The sequence below is a fragment of the Lipotes vexillifer genome, unplaced genomic scaffold (assembly GCF_000442215.2).
Source record: "Lipotes vexillifer unplaced genomic scaffold, Lipotes_vexillifer_v1.1 scaffold1049, whole genome shotgun sequence".
In the NCBI taxonomy this organism is placed as follows: Eukaryota; Metazoa; Chordata; class Mammalia; order Artiodactyla; family Lipotidae; genus Lipotes; species Lipotes vexillifer.
The window spans coordinates 1,217,406-1,240,434 of NW_006799027.1; the positions used below are offsets into that span (position 1 = coordinate 1,217,406).

A 23,029-nucleotide genomic window follows, 5' to 3' on the forward strand; every position below is an offset into this window, starting at 1 on the left:
CCTGCTGGGATGATTAATGAGCGTTTATTCAATCAACAGGCCAATTGGAAAGAACTGATACTTCAGGGTTACTGAGTCTGCTGATGATATATCACTCCACTAATTTAGGTCTATTTTAATTTTTCAGTGACGTTTCATAGAATTACGAGTACAGAGATTACCTGTGTCATTAAATTTATCCCTAAGTATTTTATGATTTTTGATATTATGGTACATGACTTTTATTTTACTGTCAAATTGTCTATTCCTAGTACATACAAATAAAATGGATTTTGTACATTGGCCTACTGTCCTACGATCGTGCTAAATTCACTTACTTGTTCTAAAGTAACTGCCTTGTCGATTCCTTAGGATTTTTTTACGTAGACATCATGTTATCTGGAAATAAAAAGTTTTATTTCTTCTTCTTAAAAAAAAGAGTAGTCCTTGGTGACTAAATTCCTCAGCACGGGGACTAAGAGAAAACTTACCTGGTCTTACTCTCTATTGGTACCAAGGCAGGCTTTATATGAAATCATGTCTAACCGAGATATAATGAAGTGACTGCAAACTAGATTAAATTGCAGTAATTCCTGCAAATACTAATTTTCTTGGAACATTTAGAATTATCATAGTTCTCCTGCACAGGTGACTTTCAATATGCATTTCCCAAAGTTCTCCTCTGAAGTCCTCAACAAATTTGTCCTTTGCAATGATACCAATGTTTCTGCCTCTTGCTTTATGTATTCTTTCCAGTGGAAGAGATGCCAAAAAAGTTCATCCATCCTTCAGGAGCAAAAAACAAAGGAAAGCCATTTCTTTTTTTCTCTCTTTTTTAAAGAAACAATTACTGCTTACGGAATGTTTTTAAATACTTAATTAAGAGCATTAGAGCTAAGGAAAGTGAAGGAAATCCAGAATCACTGCTAAAATATTAATTCTGTTACCTTGCCTTGTTAGAACTTCAGCATCTAACAGTAACTAAGTTAATCCTTTTCTTCTAAAAAGGCTCAACTCTCTGGGATTATTTCCCTCATCATTCAGTCCATGTTTAGGTGTCAGCCTTGGGTTGGACCCCAGTGATGGAGAGATGAACAAGGGCCCAGCCATCTCAGAATTTGCAGTTCCCACCAAAAAAAACCAGAGAGGAACCATGATGGTGTGACAGCTGCTACCTGAAGGTGAGTACCCAGGGCTACGGAAAGGCTTTGGAGAGAGGATACTGAAATCTAAAGGCTGACTTTGCTAGAACAAGGAGCAGAACTGACTCACGTGGAAAATCCAGAGGTAAAAGGCAGCATCAGACCTCTGAGAAATTTCAGGTCGTGTAAGGGACAGGCTGGTGGACACAGGGGCTGGTTGGTGCACGTCCTAGTGGCCACGTGATGGAGACTGGCACCCATCCTGGAAAGGAAGGAAGGCTCCCGAAGAGATTTCGGCTGGAAGTAACACGATCAGTTTGTTTTGTGGGAAGATGTGCCTTACTGCCATGTAGACAAAATGGGTTGAGAGAGAAATCCTTCAGGGAGCTGCAGCAGAGAGCCCCGTGAGAGGATGGGGTAAGGGCAGGGGTATGGAGAGGAGTGAGGGAGGAGAGAAAGACTCCAGAGGAGGAGGCAACAGAGACAGGAAAGGCATTGAGAGGTCAGAGCCACCCGATTTCCAGCTGCTACAAGTAAAGAAACAGTGGAGCTATCTCGGGGGGAAGGAGGACAAGGTAGATGAAGAACTGAGGGAGGAATGGGTTTTGGTGGAAAAAGCATAGGTGCCTGAGAGACATACCAGTGGACATCCCCATGGGTGGCTGGACAGAGGGATCTGGAACTAGAGTAGAGTCCTGAGCTGAAAACAGGACCATGGGATTCATCGTAAGGAAAGTGGTACCTGAAGACCAAGGAACGAAGGTCTCCCAGGGAGCATGTGCGGAAGAAGACACAGCCCAGAAAACGCCTTGAGGAATACTAACCAAAAAAGGAACAGGCAGAAGAGAGCAACCTTAAAGGAGACAGAGGGCCAGAGGGAAGCAGGAGAAAAACGGAGAGAGCTGGCAGGAAAGGATTCAAGAACGAGGCAGTGTTCACAGACTCCTGAGAAGTCAAGTGGAAGGGACTGAGAAGCATCTTCTAGAACATGTCTCAAATGTGCTGTATGGGAACAAAGACCAGGGAAGTGCAAGGGAAGATGATATTTCGTGCCGAGAGTTGCCAATTTTGAAGAAAACATACTAGGATAACAGACAGCACTTCCCACATATAAAAGAGGGCAAGGGAAGAGGTGACAAAGCACAAAAGATGTTCTTCTGCGAATTTTTATCTTCTCTAGCTTGAAAGTAAGTATGCAAACCCTTGATTTAAAGATGAGTTAGTAAAATATAGTTCTGTGATATTGTCAAAGGCTGGACCACATGGCTGACAGATGGACTCAGGAGGAGAGAACTCAGCACATTATTCTGGCTTGAGGTTCATCCGTGACAAGACACCCTATGCTTATATCAATATTTACGGTAACATAATTTACACGTACCCTTCCAGTAATTCAGGGAGATGTTTCTCCAAAGGTAATATATAAGTACAACAGCAGCAAAGTCATGTCTGAAGACTTATGGGAAGCTGAAATGAACTCTTCTGTCTTCACAGAATTCTTTAGTTAAACCCTGTCAGTACAAAAGGCTTTTCGCTGGTATTACAAAGAGAGCACAGCACTCGTGATAAGTTTTTTTTGACATAATTGCTTTATAAGCTTACTCTATCCTAAGAAATAGTAATAACCAGCAATGTATGAAAATGATACTGTAAAGAATATTGAATATTAAAGTCTATTACTGCCTACTGCCTCTGTTCCCTTACTTAAATCATTTTCATTCACATAAATTCATATGCAGAAGTGAATGAGACAGAGACATTGCAGTGGGATTCCAATTCCGTGTGTTTTATAGGGCAACAGGGGATCAAATCAGTGCTTTTATCAAAACATTTTCAGGTTGGTATAGGTTCGGTTGGGGAACCACCTGAGCCAGACAAAAACACGTCTGGATTCAGGATGCTGCCCTTCAGTCCGTTTCTTACATTTTAAGTCCCCCTATAACATTTCAATGTTTCTCTCTAAAGGAAAACTTTGAGGAATTTTAGTTTGTTTTTAAAGAGACTAAGAATATGATCTATGGTCCAGGAGAACATCCAGAGAGGGAACTCCATCTGTCTTTATTCACCACCTTATCCCCAGGATCTAACTTATTTTCTGAATGTAGTAGATGCTCAATGAACATCTGTCACACGAATACAGTCTTAGGGTATATGAAATTATTCCATTTTTGAAAAAGACCTAATAAAGAACAATGTGTCTTGTGAACTTACCGTGGAGAATTTTTCACACAGCTCTTTGGAGGACTTACATTAAAAACATCAGTTGGGCTTCCCTGGTGGTGCAGGGGTTGAGAATCCGCCTGCCAATGCAGGGGACATGGGTTCGAGCCCTGGTCTGGGAAGATCCCACATGCCGCGGACCAACTAAGCCCGTGCGCCACAACTACTGAGCCTGCGCGTCCGGAGCCTGTGCTCCGCAACAGGAGAGGCCACAACAGTGAGAGGCCCGCGGACCGCAAAAAAAAAAAAAAAGGGGGGGGTTCAGTATCAATAAAAAAAAAAAAAAAGGGGGGGGTTCAGTATCAATAAAAAAAAAAAAAAAGGGGGGGGTTCAGTATCAATAAAAAAAAAAAAAAAGGGGGGGGTTCAGTATCAATAAAAAAAAAAAAAAAGGGGGGGGTTCAGTATCAATAAAAAAAAAAAAAAAGGGGGGGGTTCAGTATCAATAAAAAAAAAAAAAAAGGGGGGGGTTCAGTATCAATAAAAAAAAAAAAAAAGGGGGGGGTTCAGTATCAATAAAAAAAAAAAAAAAGGGGGGGGTTCAGTATCAATAAAAAAAAAAAAAAAGGGGGGGGTTCAGTATCAATAAAAAAAAAAAAAAAGGGGGGGGTTCAGTATCAATAAAAAAAAAAAAAAAGGGGGGGGTTCAGTATCAATAAAAAAAAAAAAAAAGGGGGGGGTTCAGTATCAATAAAAAAAAAAAAAAAGGGGGGGGTTCAGTATCAATAAAAAAAAAAAAAAAGGGGGGGGTTCAGTATCAATAAAAAAAAAAAAAAAGGGGGGGGTTCAGTATCAATAAAAAAAAAAAAAAAGGGGGGGGTTCAGTATCAATAAAAAAAAAAAAAAAGGGGGGGGTTCAGTATCAATAAAAAAAAAAAAAAAGGGGGGGGTTCAGTATCAATAAAAAAAAAAAAAAAGGGGGGGGTTCAGTATCAATAAAAAAAAAAAAAAAGGGAGGAGGTCAGTATCAAAAAAAAAAAAAAAAAAAAAGTGAGGAGTTCAGTATCAATAAAAACAAAAACAACAAGCGTTATACTTTCAGCAAGCAGGTCCCACCTGTTTCCTAGAGGTGGCACATACTTTATAAAAATTCTTTGAAAACCCTCTTTTTCAGGTTCTAATATTAATTAACAAATCTGTATATAATTCCCTTTAAATTCTCAAATGCCCCGCTATGCAAGTCTACTTGGTATGTTTTTCCTATTTGGGAAGACAGATGCTCACACCCTTTGGGAGAGGAAACCTTCCCACCCCTTGCCTAATTACAGACGGCAGCACATGTGCAGAACCCACTGTGGCTTTATGCAGGAGACACCACTGAAAAGGCAGCCCCTCCGGAGGAAAATACTCAGCCCTACAGTGAAGGAGAAAGGGGGCCAGGGGGTAGGAAGGGGGACTTACACTTCTGACAATGTCACAAGAGAAACAGACTCTCCCCTGTGAGGGGCTTTACAAGAGGCACCCATTTTAGATAAGCAAGGGAACAAGCAATCACTTCAATGTTTCTCCCTCCTGGTTCAACACCGCTGAACAGAAGAGAAAGTGCGGGCTCTGAGCAGGAAGGCGTGGCCCTGTTTCTTGAACCCAGCTAAAGGTGCCTTCGAGATCCCAGTGTTATCTGTTGAGGTGGCAATAGAAATGTAACTGCATACTTAGGGATATTTTGATCACAGAATTAAGAAAACAAATCACAATCCACTGACAGTACAATAAACTCTAGCCAGCAAAGATAATTGAGTCTTTCAAGGTAAAGCCCCTGGACCTGCCATTCTTGGCCCAATGTTAGGGAAGAACTTGGTCCTATGACCATTTCAGATGCCTCTTGTCTTTCTCATTCTTTACCTCGGTGCCTTTGGTTATTCTCCTTGCCACAATAAGCTGGATCATTCCTCGCTTGTTCCCTTCGGTGGACATGGACCTCCGGAGGGTTTCCATGGCATCCTGGTTTGTCTTGCCCAACAGGGATTCTCCATTCACTGCTATCAGTTGATCATTCACCCGAAGCCTCCCATCCTGGGAAGGAGGCAGGTTAAAAATAAGTGCCATTAAACAGTCTGTGATAAAAGAAGCTGCTTTCCCTTTCATTAAAAAAATAAATAAATAAAAACAAAGCAAAAAGAAAAAGAAAAGGGCTTTAATACTAATGGATTATGCCCAACTGAACACCAGCATAATAATGTGTAAGTGGCCCTTGCAGCCTGTGTCTACTTTAATCATTTATACATTTGTAAATCAAGTCATTATCATAATCTGTTTACCAAAATAGCATACTAATTCATAGGACACAAAGTGATTACTTTCCTGCTTCCAGAGACACCCAGAGAGGTTATTTACACCCAGAGAGGTTATTTACAACATGCAAAAGCTCCAGGCTATTAGACAATTGCAGAGAAGTGCCCCTTCATAGACAGCCAGGAAATTTTCTCTAGACTGGGAAACAGAAGTGACCCATGGGAGGGGATGAGAGGGGAGGGGAAGAGAGTAACCTTTCCAGTAGGTTAGCTCTGTGCCAGAACCTGAGCTAAGTCTTTGCAGAGATAACCTCCATTTCACTGTAATGACCATGGGCTGTGAATTCTGTGAGACCAAAAACGGGGAGTCGAAGATATGAATTCCTCTCAGTGAGAGATCACTGAGATTGCCACTAGTTGTTTGATCATGGATGGGGTATTAGGAAGAAAACAGAAAACATTTAAGTGTTACAGGGTATCAGAATACGCTACCCCAAAACACGCCACTTTGGCATGGGGATTATTTTAGCAGAAGGCAACTGAGAAATGGCAGACACAGGAAGGGGGCTCTGTCCTCCCTGCTTCTGGCTGAATGTGGGCATAAGGTTCTCCTTGTGAAGGTGCCCCTTCTCTTCTCCAAAACCTGGAAGGGGAGAATGACCCTCACCACCAGAGGCAGAGGTGCACTGAGATGAGCCTACAAAATAAGCCTTTTCTACCATCGGTTTCCTTCATACGTTTACCATCCCACTATTTACCACACCTGGAAGTCCGAACCCTCTTTCTTTGTCTAATCCCTACTCCACAATTTATCAGCATTTGCTAAAATGGTATAAAAGCTTCCAAGTCTAACTGCTTCTTTAGGTTTTCACTTTTCCTGTGGAGCCCCCATCAATCAAATTTGTAAACCTTTTTTTCCTGTTAACCTGTCTTTTATCAGTTTAATTCACAGGTCACAGAAACCGAATCTAAGAGGGTAGAGGAAAGAATTCGCCCTTACTGCTTCCATGTTTCCAAAATAAGAATAGGGCTGTAATTAAACATTTTTGTGAATGAGCATAAGCTTGAAAATGTTGACATTTGCTTACTTTAGATGCTGCTCCTCCATTAATAATGGACTTGACGAAGATTCCTAAATCTGCGTGGTTCTCCTTTGACCGGTTACCTTTGACACTGACGCCAAGACCAGCAGATCCTGAATCATTCAGTGGAACTTCAAACGTCAGAAATTCCCTGGTGCCATCAGGTGTGAGAACAGTATCCTCATCTTCTGCTTTCTAACAGGAAACAAAATTGCGCATTATATTCCAATGTTTCTTTCTGTTATTTTTAAGGACTGCTAATGAGCAGTTCTTTAATCATAACAGGCACAGTATCTCCATCAAAGTTCCACGACAAGATCCATGATAACAGCGCATCTGCATCCCCTCCAGATGATTCCTGGAACCAGCTGCTAATATTTTTATGCGGTACTTGTTTCAATATTGAAACAAACCTAAACCAGATTCTGAGAAATATAGGGAAAAAAATGTAGCAGAAGGACTAAAGTCATGCAGACTCAGAGTTTTGGTTTGTTCTTTTGTTTTTTGTGGGTTTTTTTTTTTTTTTTAAATCTCTTTATATATTCTAAACCACAGGAGAAAAACAGTAACAGCATGAAATCAAAATAAATAAATATAACTCATTTGTCCCTTTTTTTTTCACTAGAATTTTCAATGTTATTAATAGTTTAATGTTCACTAAGGGTGCATCATTTTATTCACAAACAGTAACAAATCCTGATGATACAAAGTCAGCAGAAAAAATGGCATTCATTTTCAGAGAGTCACTAGAGAGTTTTCAACTTCGACATCTGTGAGACAAAGTAGAGATAAACAACATTAGAGAAATTTTTTTCCACGGTACTGTATGATACATCTACAGCTGGGGATATTATTCAAGCAATATTGTTTAATTAAAGAGTTGTATATGCCGGCTTTGACTTCGTAATTGTAGCCATCGGGTGCATAAGGAGACTGTTGCAGAACCCGACACATTTGAGATACACGAACTTTTGCTCAGCTCCCCTAAAACAGCAGGGAGGAAATGAATGCTTCAAGTATAACCTGATGAAAGGCAGTGAGATGACATATAAAAATGTCGGACACCGGAAGAGGAAGCTATCTGCCTTCTGTAATCCTCTTCAGGGACCCCAGCTCTACACTGGCTGTCTCCAAATAGATGAGGCCAGAGTTCTTTATCAAATTCAGCATTTCATTTTATGTCACATAACAGACATGTGGCACAAGCTCTTTGAATCACAACTAAATGCCTCATCTAGTCCTACAACTTTTCCTCCTTCTCTTTTTGTAATTTTGGAATATTTCTCCAGCATCCACCTATTCATTCAAGCTGCAAGTATCAAAGTACACTTCAAGAATGGTTCAACATCTAATGGTTCAACATCTAATGGTACATAATTAGGCTGGAATATAACGCATCCTTTAAAGATTGCACTTTTAAAGAATGTTCAATTACACACATGAAAGCCTATTGCAGAGCAATGGAAATGTAGGTAGACTTCAGTTTTCTTCTTTGTCTCTCAACACATTTAAAAATTTTTTCTAATAATTATCAAAATTAACATAATAATGATAAAATAATTTTAAATATTTTTAATAATAATTTGGAGATTTAACATGCAATCTCAGATATCTCAATTAGATGAAATAATTTTTAGAAGTACAGAGTGTATCAGTAAGAGATTTTTTTTTAAAGATTATCATAATACAAAAGATATGTTATTTTTAAATCTCCAAATCCATAATAACATGATTTTTTTAAGTTCTTGATTTATTAATACTCATTGTTAACATTCTTTGTGCCATCTCAAAAGATAGCCTCATAGATATCAAGACAAGGTGTGTTTTAAAAAAAAATCATTAATATGTTAAAAACAGGAAAACTATATATATAATAAAGAATATTACAGAGAGAGCAACTTGAAAAGATACAGAGGTATAGTATGTTAACTATACAAAGTAAATACATTTCAGTATCAAAATCAAAATAAAGCCTATACCTGCCCATTATAAAAGGCTTTTTACACTTAAAATATTCCTAGAGAATAATTACAGCTCAAATAAAATCAATGGATTTGGGAGAAATAAACATTAAATACTCCCATCAAAATATTAACATCATATTTACTATGCATCACATTTACTATGACGTATTTACTATGGACATCATATTTACTATACTATCTTTATATACTTGTTTTGCTCTTAAAATTTTATTTTCATCCATATGGTTCAAAACAATTCAAGAGCAGTAAATAAAGACCTTGTGTGAACAAACACAGCTACTTCAATATAAAATCTGTTTCTGATGTTTGAAATACAAAATAGTATCAAGACACACTACAGCCCCTCCTACTTTAAATTCAGAAGTAACTGAAAGGTAAAATTCACTCTGTGCATCAGAATCAGTATTTATATTCCTGGGAAAGTTGCACTTGAAAAGACACGGAAACCAAAGATAGTCCTTAACTGGGCACATTTAGATCTGATCATTCAGTATGTTTATTTGCCTCAAATCTGGAAGGTTCTTAATTGTCACTTACTGATTTATATCTTGTTTGGCTTTTTAACGTTTACTGATTTTGACATTTCCATAACGTTTTACAAAGGCTTAAAATTCTCATTTTTCTTCTACTTGAAAAGTCAAGATAAGGGGCTGACTGAATATATGAAGAGAAATTTTAATCAAGTTCGAGTCACTTCCTGACGTGCCCTGCTCTGAACCTGTCTTAAAAGAGACTGTATTCTCCATGGGAAAGTTTCGTTTCTTATGAAAACTGCAGACGGGAATAATATTCTTTTTCAGCTTTCTTATCAAGTCTTAAGTCATTATTATCATTAAAAACATTTAAGTGAGAGATTGTACTTTTCCTTTGATATTGCATTATCAATCTATTTGGCTCTTGACATAAGACTGAAATTAATTCCAACTTTGAGAACTTAATTCTCTGGCAGCAAAATGTTTAAAAAAATTTGCTCTTTAAAAACCTTTTTTTTTTTTTTTTTTTTTTTTTTTTTTTTTTTGCGGTACGCGGGCCTCTCACTGTTGTGGCCTCTCCCGTTGCGGAGCACAGGCTCCAGACGCGCAGGCTCAACGGCCATGGCTCACGGGCCCAGCCAGCCGCTCTGCAGCATGTGGGATCTTCCCAGATTGGGACACGAACCCGTGTCCCCTGCATCGGCAGGCGGACTCTCAACCACTGCGCCACCAGGGAAGCCCTAAAAACCATTTTTAAGGCTACTTTATAGAGAATTTTTCCAAAATCTTACTAGTATGGGGATCTCTTCATTCTGATATAAAGGAGAAGCTAATTTTCTATCACCTTCGATTGTTTCTCCATCCAGATTCTGTACTATCTCAACCGTTTCTTGAGTCAAGTTCTTTCTAAGGAAACATGATGAATATTTTGTTTCCCTTTAACTTGCTCCTCAAGCCATTTGGACATGAATGTCACTCAAGTGCACATTATGTCCCTCATGTACAGACATGTATGTACCCCAAGTGATTTTCTATCAGTGCAACCTGTCATGTTTTCCCTTGGCCATTACTCCATTGGCATTTTTGCCTTCTAATATCCAGAAAAACAGGGCATTTTTGCTAAGCATATTAGAAGCAGGGAACCTACTGCGTGGGCAGTATGAAAGCTGTTTACTTTCCCACTATCCTCAGAACAGCAGAAAAGATACACACATATCTGCATCGAGACAGAAAAACAGCCACAAATGACCAGCACTAAAGCCCAGTTCCTTCCTCTCCAAACAAGCCCCAACTGCTAAGGGGAGACAGCTGGCCCATAAGCCACTCTAAGTCTGCAGTTAATCTGCAAAATGGGTAACAAGGAAGTAAAAGTTGATTATATTACATGGCCGAAACATAATCGTTGGGCAGAGATTAGTGCTGGGATGGGGATGACGGGCTAGGAAGGAAAACCTTATGATGGATCTTAAAAAGCAATTATGCCATCATATTCTCACACTTAACACCTGTTTTCATACAAGTTAAAGAGAAAATACACTTATTCTATATCTAGACATTAAATAATATGCAGGTAGAGGAGACAATTGATAACAACCATTTACGGTTTTAATCAAGAGGAGGATTTTTTTAAATAGAGAAGTTACCGTGTTTATTTTTTTGCATAAAGGATTAACACTCCAGTTTATTTAAGCTACATATTTTAATTTATCCCATATGTGAGATGAATATTTATGCATGATATTTGTGTTGATATTTTAATTATTCTTATTAGCAAAGTTAAAATGTCACATCTGGCTTTATTGTGCTCTTTTCTGATTTAAACAGTAGACATAAAATAAATAACATTTAAAGAATTTTAAAATGTTTTGCTTGATGCTACAAATTCTGAGGGAAAAAAAAAACAGGTTTTGTACAGTTGTTAATCTGTAATGTGAAGCCAGAAAAATCCTTACTCAATCAAAGAAATGTCACACAAACCCAAATTGAGGGACATTCTCAAAGTAATTTGCTCCTCAAAAATGAAAGGAAGGGCTTCCCTGGTGGCGCAGTGGTTAAGAGTCCCCCTGCCAATGCAGGGGACACGGGTTCGTGGCCCGGTCCGGGAAGATCCCACATGCCGCGGAGCGGCTGGGCCCGTGAGCCATGGCCGCTGAGCCTGTGCTCCACAATGGGAGAGGCTACAACAGTGAGGGGCCCGCGTACCGCAAAGAATAAATAAATAAAAGAAAAGAAAAGCAAAGCAAAGGTAAACTGAAGAAATGTTCCAGATTAAAAACGACTAAAGAGGCACGACAACTAGATGCCAGGTGTGATCCAAAGGATTTGTTTCTTATGTATTCGTTCATTCGTTCACATCTGCACACCATGAAGGACACTAACTGAGACAACGGGTAATACAACACTGTTAAGTCAATGTTAGTTTCATGGCTTTGGTAACTAAACATGATTACATAAGAAAATGTCCTTGTTCTTATTAAAGATAAAACTACCATATGATCTAGTACACACACTAAAGATTTACAGATAAAGGGGAGTTATGTCTACAATTTATCTCAATTCTGAAAAAACATATAGTAGGAAGGAAAGGAGGAAAAATTACAGGGAGGGGAAAGGGGGGGATGGAAGAAAATTACATATCAAATGTGGCAAAATATTAACAATTGGGAAATGTGGGAGAAGGGTATACTGGAGTTCCTTAGGCTATTCTTAAAACTTTTCTGACAGCATGATGTTTTAGAATAAAAATTGCACGTAGTGGGCTTCCCTGGTGGCGCAGTGGTTGAGAGTCTGCCTGCCGATGCAGGGGATACGGGTTCGTGCCCCGGTCCGGGAGGATCCCACGTGCCGCGGAGCGGCTGAGCCCGTGAGCCATGGCCGCTGAGCCTGCGCGTCCGGAGCCTGTGCTCCGCGACGGGAAAGGCCACAGCAGTGAGAGGCCCGCGTACCGCAAAGAAAAAAAAAAAAAAAATTGCACGTAGTAATTAATCCAGAATAGTTTTGCTGTATCTAAAACAGTTCTTATTTTAAAAACAGACATTACTACCAACATAATCTTTAAAATAACTTGAGTTCAATAACAAAAAAAAATCATAGAATAAATTTTAAAGATATTAATTTTTACCACTATACAACAAAAGGAGGACAATAAAAAATAACTAAGATATGTTCCCCAAAGGAAAATACACCAAACATTAGGAAATCCTTAACTTACTATAGAAGAAGTAGGGAATTTCAAATGAATCCCCTAAAAACTGACTGAGATTCACTATACAAAATCATTACTATTCTTGTAAGATCATGAAAATATTACTCTATCCCAATCTTGGAATAAGATTGTTTTAAACTAAGTTTGAGTCATTTGAATTGAAAAGTATTTCATTTAATCATGACTTTAAAATAAGTTTGAATATTTAAAGCACTAGAAACAGAACACATTTTATAAAATTCTTTGTGATAATAGCAACATTTGATGCTCAAAACCAAACTATTAAGGTCAGCATATGATTAGTGTGTGACAGTATAAATCTTCAACAAAAACTCAAATTAGAGAATTTTGTACTCTTTCATCTGTGTTACCTCGGATATTGAAATTAATTTACATTATAGGCCTAAAGAACTGTCTGATGATCAGTTTAACCCAAATAACTTACACAAAGTTTTGGATGAAGATGTAACAACCCATAATTCAGTCCCCCATTTGGGGCTCCCTATTTGCTTTGTCTGATTTGACTATTTTTCCCAGCTTTGTTGAGGTATATTTGACATATAACACTGTAAATTTAGGGTGCACAGAGTGTTGATTTGGTACATTTATATATTGCAAAATGATTACCATCACAGCTTAGCTAATACACCTCCATCACACCACAAAATTACCATTTCTTTTCTGTGGCAAGAACATTTAAGATCTACTCTCCTAACAACTTTTGAGTATATAACACAGTATTATTAACTATAATCACCATGCTCTACATTAGAACTTACTCATCTTATATCTAGAAGTTTATACTCTTTGACCAACATCTTTTTCTGTAATACATTTATTTATTTATATTTTATTTTTGGCTGTGTTGGGTCTTCCTTGCTGCACGCAGGCTTTCTCTAGTTGTGGTGAGCAGGGGCTACCCTTCGTTGTGGTGCACGGGCTTCTCATTGCAGTGGCTTCTCTTATTGCGGAGCATGGGCTGTAGGCACGTGGGCTCAATAGTTGTGGCTCGTGGGCTCCAGAGCACAGGCTCAGTAGTTGTGGCGCACAGGCTTAGTTGCTCCGTGGCATATGAGATCTTCCCAGACCATGCAGGGCTCGAACCTATGTCCCCTGCACTGGCAGGCGGATTCTTAACCACTGCGCCACCAGGGAAATCCCAACATCTCCTTTTTCCCCTCACTCTCCTGGTCCTCGCTACCACCATTCTTGTCTCTGTTTCTGTGAGTTTGGCTTTTTTAGATTCCACATATAAGTGATACAATATATATATATATGTATACATATAACATGTATGTGTGTGTGTGTGTACACACACACACACACACACACACACACACACACACACACACACACACACACACACACACACACACACACACACACATCTTTATCCATTCATCCACTGGTGGACATTTAGGTTGTTTCCACATCTTGGTTATTGTAAAAAGTGCTGCAATGAACACAGGAGCGCAGATATCTCTTCAAGATCCAGATTTCTTTTCCTCTGAATAAATACACAGAAGTGGCATTGCTAGATCATATGGTAGTTTTATCTTTAATTTTTTTTTTTGAAAAATATGGAATGCTTCACAAATCTGCGTGTCATCCTTGTGCAGGGGCCACGCTAATCTTCTCTGTATTGTTCCAATTTTAGTATATGTGCTGCCGAAGCGAGCACTATCTTTAATTTTTTGAGATAACTCCACACTGTTTTCCACAGTGGCTGTACCAACTTACATTCCCACAAATAGCACACAAGGGTTCCCTTTTCTCCACATCCTCACAACTTGTTATCTCCTGTCCTTCTGATGACCATTCTAATAGATGTGAGGTGATATCTCATTGTGGTTTTGATTTACATTTCTCTGCGGATTAGTGATGTTGAGCACCTTTTAATGTACCCGTTGGCCATCAGTGTGTCTTCTTTGCAAAAATGTCTATTCAGTTCTTCTGCCCATTTTCTAATCAGATTGTTTATCTTTTTGCTATTGAGTTGTGAGCTCTTTATATGTTTTGGATATTAATCCATTATCAGATATATGATTTGTAAATATGTTCTACTATTCCAGAGGTTGTCTTTTCATTTCATTGATTTCCTTTGCTGTGCAGAAGTCTTTATATTTGACGTAGTCTAATTTGTTTATTTTTACTTTTGGTGTCAAGTCCAAAAATTCATCACCAAGACCAATGTCAATGTGCTTACCCCATATGTTTTCTTCTAGGAGTTTTATGGTTTGGGGTCTTACATTCAAATCTTTAATCCATTTTGAGTTGGTTTTTGTACACGGTGTACAATAGAAGACCAGCTTCATTCTTTTTCATGTGACAGTCCAGTCTTCCCATCACCATTTATTGAAGAGACTACCCTTTCCCCATTGCATATTCTTGGCTTCTCTGTCATAAATCAATTAACCATATATGTGTGGGTTTATTTCTGGGCTCTCTATTCTGTTCTATATGTCTGTTTTTATGCCAGTATCAAACTGTTTTGATTACTATAGCTTTGTAATACAGACAAATCAGGAATTGTGATGCCTCCAAGTTTTGTTCTTTCTTAAGATTGTTTTGGCTATTAGAGATCCAATAGATTCAATATGGTTTCAGAGAATTTTAGGGATTTTTTTTTCCTATTTCTGTGAAAAATGCCATCAGCATTTTGTCAGGGATTGCACTGAATCTGTAGATGGCTTTGGGTAATATGGACATTTTAACAATATTAATTCTTCCAATCTGTGAGTATGGAATATATTTCCATTTACTTTTGTCTTTTTCAATTTCTTTCATCAGTGTCTTACAGCATTCAGTGTGCAGGTCTTTTATCTCCTTTGTTAAATTTATTCCTAAGTATTTTATTCTTCTTGATGCTACTGTAAATGGGACTGTTTTCTTAATTCCTTCAACTGTTTTCTTAATTTACAGTGGGGTCAACATGGTAGGCTTTACTTGCTATACCACAACCATTAGTTTAAAAAGTCTATGACCATGCTTATTGACTAGCTCATTAAATTTCCAAATCAAGATTATAACCTGTCTGAAGTTAGCTTATCAAGATGCTTCCTGATCTTCAGGGAGGGTCCCCAAATCTCCTCAATGTATCCTTGCAGTTTCTACAGGGAGATCTCACTAACTCTTAGAATGAATGCTGAGTTCTTGACATTTAAGCATATTTTATGGCTTATCCGTATGGTCTAGTATCATCTGTGAACACTATTATTTTCTAAAGCCCTACTTCTATCCAGTAGCTCTGAATATGTTTTACGTACAATTATATTCTTACATGGATCTTACCAAAAAGTTCTTGGGGCCTTCCTAAGCAGGTTTGCATAGTTCTTTGAAGCCCAAAGAAGAAACTGGCACTTTGGTAAGTCAAGGCCTGATAGCCTGTAGGTAAATTCACTAGTTCACTGTGATGGTTACTTTTGTGTCCACTTGGAAAGTGTTTTTGGATGAGATTACCATTTACATTTGTGAACTCTGAATAAAACAGATTGCCCTCCACAATGTGACTGGGCCTCATCCAATCAGAAAACAGAACAGAAAGACAGGTCTTCCTGAGCAAGGGGGAATCCTCCGGCAGACTGCGTTTGGACTTCATCGGCACCATGGACTCTGCTAGGTCTTTCCCTGCTGGCCCACACTGCAGATTTGGACTTTCCAGCCTTTATAATCACACAAACCAATTCCTTAGAATAATCCTCTGTCTATATATCTACGCATCCCATTGATCCTGTTTCTCTGGAGAACCCTGACTAATACACCCATGTATTGTCTTGTCCAACCTGGACATCCACAGGAATAAACTATCAAGTGAATGAACTTTTCAAAGGCAAAGGAGTTTGCTCAGGACATGGAATAAGTGAGCTTGAGCCTCTGCTAAATAATTCAGCTTTTTGTCCAATTCTGAATGGACAGATAACCTAAAACTCAGTAGGGTTTCTAGTTGCCCACTCTCACTAATTAATACAATATTTAGAAGATGTACAAGAAACCTGCATCTCAGATATTTAAAAGGTCTACCAACTATTGGTACAGCCCTACTCATCTACCTAAATGACCTTTTTTAAAATTTCTCGGACTTAATCAGTTCTGGGAGTCATTGTGATAATCAACTAACAAACTAATTGAGCTTGAGGACATTCCATTCTCAAAGCGCTTAAAATCACGGGAAGTTTACGTAGTATCGGAGAATTGAATAAATTTAATGATTTGCCATCAAAAGACAAAGAGAAGCAGAGATCCTGGAATTCAATTTTTAAATTATAATTTTAACATGAAGCCTTTAACAGCCCAAAATGGTATCACCTAGCAGGAGCAGAAAGAGAGGCCCAGATGTGAGAGAGAAAAGAAAGAACAAGAAACCGAAAAGAAAACATTTAGACAAAAACAAAAACAAACAAACAAAAAAACTGTACTTTCTTGAACTTAGCTTGGAAAACTCTTATCAGAAAAAAAATTCCCATTTGTAATTGCAAGTCAGACACACATACACATATATCATCTCTTTTGTTAAGGTGACTGAATTGTCATTTGCTCTGGCACGCTGTCAAGAACACAGAAAGCTTGTGGGTGAGGAGTGCAGTAGAAGAAACCTAGACATTCTCAACGGAATATACCACATTTAAAGCCAAAGCTGTTTCTTCCCGTTAGTGACTGAAAACTTCAGAGCTAATCCTCAATCTCCTCACAAGGACGGACTACATGTTTTGAGAGAATACACCTATCTTTACTGCTTATATCATCATTTCCCAACTCAGATCATCTAAGGCATAAACAGATACAGTTTATGTGGGAAGTCATTCGCTTTTCCAAAAAAGTTCTATGATATTAAGATTCCAAACACCAAAGAGTGGTTCTTCAGCCAAGGATCATGTTGCAAAATGCCTTTAGCATTTATCTTGCAACTCTTTCATGGTGTGGTTATTGCTCTGAAAGGTTTTTAATATATATAAACAAATCTATCAATCTACTCTCGTAGGACATTTGGCTTTGTCATGCTGGGACGAGCATTTACTTTCCAAAGTTAACAGAAAATTTTTTCACATATTTTCTCAATACTTTTTGGTATGTTTTTAGGTTTAATTTCATAATTCGCTGGGATTTATTTTGGTGTATGGTGAGAAAAAGGAACCTAACTTTTTAAAGTGAATGGCCAATTGTTCTAAACACTAAACAAACCACTCTTTACCGCTATTTTGAAATGTCTCCTTTAACAAACGTGCACACTCATGTAAACACTGGGACTGCTTACATCATCAATGTGCTTCAGTGATCTACTTGTCTGTTCCTATAACAATATCAGGCTAAGTATTTTAGCTTTAAAGTACATTTTGCTATCATTATTGTCTTTTAAAATAAATCATTCTTGTGCCCCATTTGACTCTTCAGAATCAACTTGTCCAATTTCCCCTCACCTCTCAACATACCTGCCATCACACCACACACACACACACACACACACACACACACACACACACACACACAAATACTATTGTGATTCTGATGAACTATCACAGACCTATTGATTTAATGGGTAAAAATGAAGGCTGTGAATTTCCTACAACCTGTACTTATGAATGTGTAATGTTCTCAAGGTTGTTTACTGATTTTCCTCTGAGGTCTGATTATTCATCCATTTTTGTATGATGGAATATTTGAAAATAACATTTTGTTTGTTTATTAGGTTCAAAGTTGTCTGGTTATGAATGTGTCAAGAAAAATTAAATTATGTAATGCTATTATTAGTGTTAATTATGTTATTCAATTTCTTCATATTCTTACTTTATCTGTCTAACATGCCAAATTTTGGAAAAATATGTATTAGCATCACCCACCATGGGTATGGTTTTGCTAAACTTTCATTTTACTCACAAAGGTTTGGGAATGACATGTGTTTGTGCTGTGCTGTTTAATATATAAAAGATCCTGACTGTTGGAATTTCTACTGGATGATATCATGTGTCAATATAAAACACCCTCTCTTTTTTCCCCATGCAATGCACCCACACAAAAAAGAAGATAAGTTCAGAGACTGATATGGCAAAATCCTTACTTTCATTATGTTAGTACCACCTGTTAGTACTCAACTTATTCCTTTATTTTCAGCCTGTGTTAGGATTTATCTTCTAAACACCTATTTTTTGCTTTTTAATCTAAGCTGTGAAAACTTACTTCGGTTAGGAGAATTAGCCCCTTAAAATACACTATAATAATTGATAATAAATAACTTATTAAATATAAGTTATTATGACAATATGTTTAGTCTAATTGCTGATACTTATTTTTCGTGTTTATGATACATTTTTATTGTACTTTTAGCCCTCCCTATTTTTTCTATGCCTGAATTGTTTTCTTTTTTCATTTTTGTAGCCACTTATAGCACTTCACAACTCATGAAGTCTATATAGATAGATAGATAGATAGATGTTAAACTACTAAGCTCACCAGTTTTGCTCCCTCTTAATATGCAGGTCTTTAATGTCTCCTTTCTATCCCTGTCTGATTAAAAATAATCACAAAATATTCTTCATTTGGGGTAGTAGCAGTAAGTCACTCACCAATTTTGCTCCCTCTTAATATGCAGGTGAATAGGAAAGTCTTTAATTTCTCTTTTTTATCCCTGTCTGATCAAAAATAATCACAAAATATTCTTTATTTGGGGTAGTAGCAATAAGTCACTTAAGGTAAGACCACTTTGGGATTTAATAAATCTTTGTATATTAGGATCTATTATGAGCCAAGAAGAGAGAGGACAAATAACTTCATAATTAATTAGTAAGAAGTTAGTTCAATTTATCTTTCCAACATCTCTGCATCCTGCAAAAGACAAAGCTCTTACCGTTTCTTTTGGAATCTGCATCTGGCTTGGCTCTGCATTCTAGAAGAATTGAAGAAAAACATAAATACAGACTGACCAAAGCCATCTTCAACACACAGGGACACAAAGCTTTACTCTCAAGGAAAAATTGTTTGTTCTTAAAATCTACAAAATATATGGAGGGTGATTATGTTATGGCTGATATATTACTCTGTCTTGCAAACTTTCACTGATGTGGTTATATTATCTTATGTGTGTGTATGTGTGTGGGCGGGGTTGTTTAAAATTAAAAATTGTTCTAGATGTAAATTTTTATTTGCTCATTCACAGTATATCATGAATTTATTATTTGGAGGAAAACAAATCTCACGAAACTGCTTTTCTATTCCTGGCACTGTTTCTAATTTTGTTTTCTAATTTTCCCAACTAAGTCTAAATTATAAGGTATATTGTAATTTGAGAGCTAGACCAGATAATAACAGTCTGAACCACAAGCATTATACTTTACAATATTACACAGGTTATAAATGTGATTTTTTTTAATGTACTACAGAGTTGTTTTAATTAATAGATAGTTACAAGGTTGACTTATAAAAAAATAAAGGGCACCTATTGATAAAAGTATTTTGTTTTAGACACAGAATTTAAACACAGACACCCCAAACAGAGGAAAAGAGCTCTGTTAATTGGATTGAAAGATCATTTTCAATGCACTCCTTTAAGTTTTCAGAATTTTCTTTCTTTTAAACCTTGAATAGCAGCTGCAACGTGAATAAACTGACGGCCTACTGGCTCACTCCTTAATGAAAAGCTCACAAGCAATAAATTAAATAACCAAGAGGAAAAAAAAAAAAGGAGGCAGCAGAAGGGGAAAACAGAAGCCTGGAAGATCAAAATTGGACCAGAAGAACCTGAATAACCTTAAGCTGGTCTGTGCTGGCACTAACTCGGGAACGGCTGTAAGAGCAGTGTTTAAGCTTTGGCAACCTAATAATGCCAACTATCACCCAGGCTCAGATACACTGAGGAAGGACTAAAGCTTTATCGCCATCTAAAGCTTCGTGTTTTTTTAAAAATTTTTTTTAACTGCTCATTTACAATTTAATAGAGACAACTCCAGATTTAGGATCAGGTGGCATTTAAAGCACAGAATTGGATAACAGTGGGGGGAAAATGGAAAACCAAATTTAAATTGAGAAATAATGCATTAAACATTTCTAAATAGAAATAAAGAAGTTTTCATCATTTCTCAAAATCTACTTAAAACACAAGTGTTCAGTTTTCAGCCCTATCACAATCTGAAACTTCCATGAAATCATGGTAAATTGTCAGTGTGTGTGTGTAACCAAGAGATGGGATATTCCCAAGACTAAAATCTATCTGTTTTATAATAAAAGGAAATTTTTATTAACCATGACACATCCATACTTAAGGATTAGCCTAAGAGAATTAGGGCAATTGGACAAATTTGGGAACTGCGTCCCTAAAACCTACTGCGTCGCTAAAACCACTCTAGTATATACGGATTCATTATTGTTTAGATAAAGCTAAAAGCTATCTGAAAGACAGGTCAAATGTCCTAAAATGACCCAACTAGAATCTGTTTTGAAATATTTAAAATACCACTTGTACTTGAAGTAAAACAATTTTCCTACCACATCAAAACAAAAGATAAAGGTGATTCCTCCAATTATATTATTTCTACACATAAATGAAACCTACCACTTTTTACAGAAAAACATTAAGAACTATGTCAATTTAATATACAGATTTCATTCACACAAATACTATATAAATACCCCTATCTAATATTTAGATGCACTGACATATGTATAAAAAGTGAAATAAATAGTTTGCAAACAAATGCCTTTTCATTTCATTTATGTCATTCTAAATAATGTCTATGTTAGGAATTAATGGCCCTGGGGCTTATTGCAACTCAGGTCTTTTTACTTTCAATAAGAGTATTTAATTAAGGTCCTCTTTTTCATACAGCAGTAAGCAAGCATCTTTATTTGGCTTAGCTACACGTACCATGAAAACTTGAAATATGAAAATTTGTCATATGTAGTGGAGAAGATGGCAAGCTTTCAACAACAGCCTCTGAAGTGACAGTTATGGAATAATCGACATCTCTGTATTCAATCAGTCCATCTAAAAGCGTCTAGTAATAAACATTTGCTGTCCTAGAAAACGTCCCTGCAATCTGATTTTCAAATACTCTTGCACTCAACATTGTGGATATCTGTTTCCAAAAAGGAAGAAATATGAGGAAGGAATGCTTGTATTATGATAAGGCTGAAAGATACATAAAATATAGAAACTGCTTGGAAAATCTCTTAATAAACACTGGCCAGCAGGTCGCTAGCCCAGATCCCTGCCTCATGTGCATCAGAAACCTTTCATCTGCTCTGAATTTACACACCAGTTCCCTTGGGTGGAAGGCATCTTCTTGGCGAAAGACCAGAAGGCTCACGGTCCCCTCCATCTTGGTGCTTCTCAACAGGGAAACAACTTCCTCCTGGGATTTGCCTGCTAGATCAACTCCATTTACCTAAAACAGACAAAAAGTTTTCAGCTGCGATACTGGGCAAACAGCTAACAAGAGATGAGACGCACATTCTAGGGCTGATCATGTCTGCCATGGAACATGGCTCACTGCGTGTTACATTTTGCCCTGATCTGATAACCACCAGGCTGCTGGGGCTAATAAAGAAATGCAGACCAGTTACCTAGAGGTGAGGCAGGAAGCAGTCAACCCTTCAGGTCTTATCAATAAACCAAAAGCACAGCCACTAGTGCGTTAACAAGTAACCAGAGATACAAATATATCTACAACGCCAAGTTAACACAAAACTTCCTGGCTTTGAACTGGGATATCTTGATGCCCTTGTGCATCACAGATTTCCTTACACCAAAATAAAAAGATGCCACCCTTGCAGAAGATAGTAAAAACACACTAAAAATATTCTGGTAAAAACATTTTAGCTTTCACTGAAATTTTACAGAAAATTAGGATGATAACTTTTTAATTCCTAAAAAGCAAACACTGAAGAAGAATCTCTACTAAATAATATTTTTGGAGGGCTTGCAGGATTTCACTTCAAGATTTTTCAATGTTTTAAGAAAAAAAATCTTACCAGAAAAAAAAAAAAAAAAAAAAAAAGGAGAAAATACCACTTCCTGGGGAATCTCATCATTTTTTGTAGAAAGTAGAATATGATCAGCAAGCACCACATATTTAACAGAAATGAGAGTGGAAATTTCTTTTTCAAAGTATTCTATATTACTCTCTTTAGACAGAAATAGCATTTGTCTAAAGCAATTAAATATATCATTTAAATTGTAATATCAAAAACTTTCCTGGAGTTTTAATGTTCTGGAACCTTTCCCCCACTGAAAACCTTCTTATATAGCTCAATGCATTACTGTCAAGGGATTGTAGGAAATAGGTCAGTAATAATAGGTTCAAAGAAATGTTCTAGATAATTTTTAAAAATTAGTCACTTGATACTTGATTTAAATATAGGCTTGCAAATATCCAGATACTGAGAAAACCTTTTTGCCCACACAACCGCTGATATTGTAGAAATACAACCAAGGATACTAGAGAGGTAGGTTTAAAATACGCCTGAAGCTACAGAAGATAAAGCCTAATTCTGAAGAGATACAGATGCAGACCCTTCCATTCCTCAAAAAGAAAAGCAAAAGCCTCTGTAATGTGTCACAGGTAAAGTAATTACATGATGAAAGGGAGACACAAAAATAAAGCGATTACCTTTAGCAAGGAAGAAGGGAGGGGGCCCTGCAGGGACAGATGGGGAGGAAGGGGACAGACTTTTTTAGGATTTAGAGGCAAAAATAAGCTGATACACTTCCTGAATGAAACAAGCTA

The 23,029-nt window shown here is 37.3% G+C and overlaps 1 protein-coding gene across 13 annotated transcripts in view; it reads right to left on the reverse strand.

Annotated features, from left to right (window-relative positions):
• PARD3 (par-3 family cell polarity regulator) overlaps window positions 1-23,029 on the reverse strand; it is a 652,430-nt gene that overhangs the window by 252,533 nt on the left and 376,868 nt on the right. For 7 of the 13 annotated variants that reach the window (XM_007471329.1, XM_007471327.1, XM_007471326.1 and 4 more), the window contains 4 exons: window positions 21,560-21,688; window positions 19,156-19,194; window positions 6,661-6,849; window positions 5,184-5,354 (listed from right to left, as the gene is read on the reverse strand). In XM_007471329.1, the coding sequence (XP_007471391.1) occupies window positions 5,184-5,354; window positions 6,661-6,849; window positions 19,156-19,194; window positions 21,560-21,688 (528 nt within the window). The remainder of the gene's footprint in view (window positions 1-5,183; window positions 5,355-6,660; window positions 6,850-19,155; window positions 19,195-21,559; window positions 21,689-23,029) is intronic. The other 6 variants (XM_007471333.1, XM_007471331.1, XM_007471328.1 and 3 more) reach the window with 1 other exon arrangement.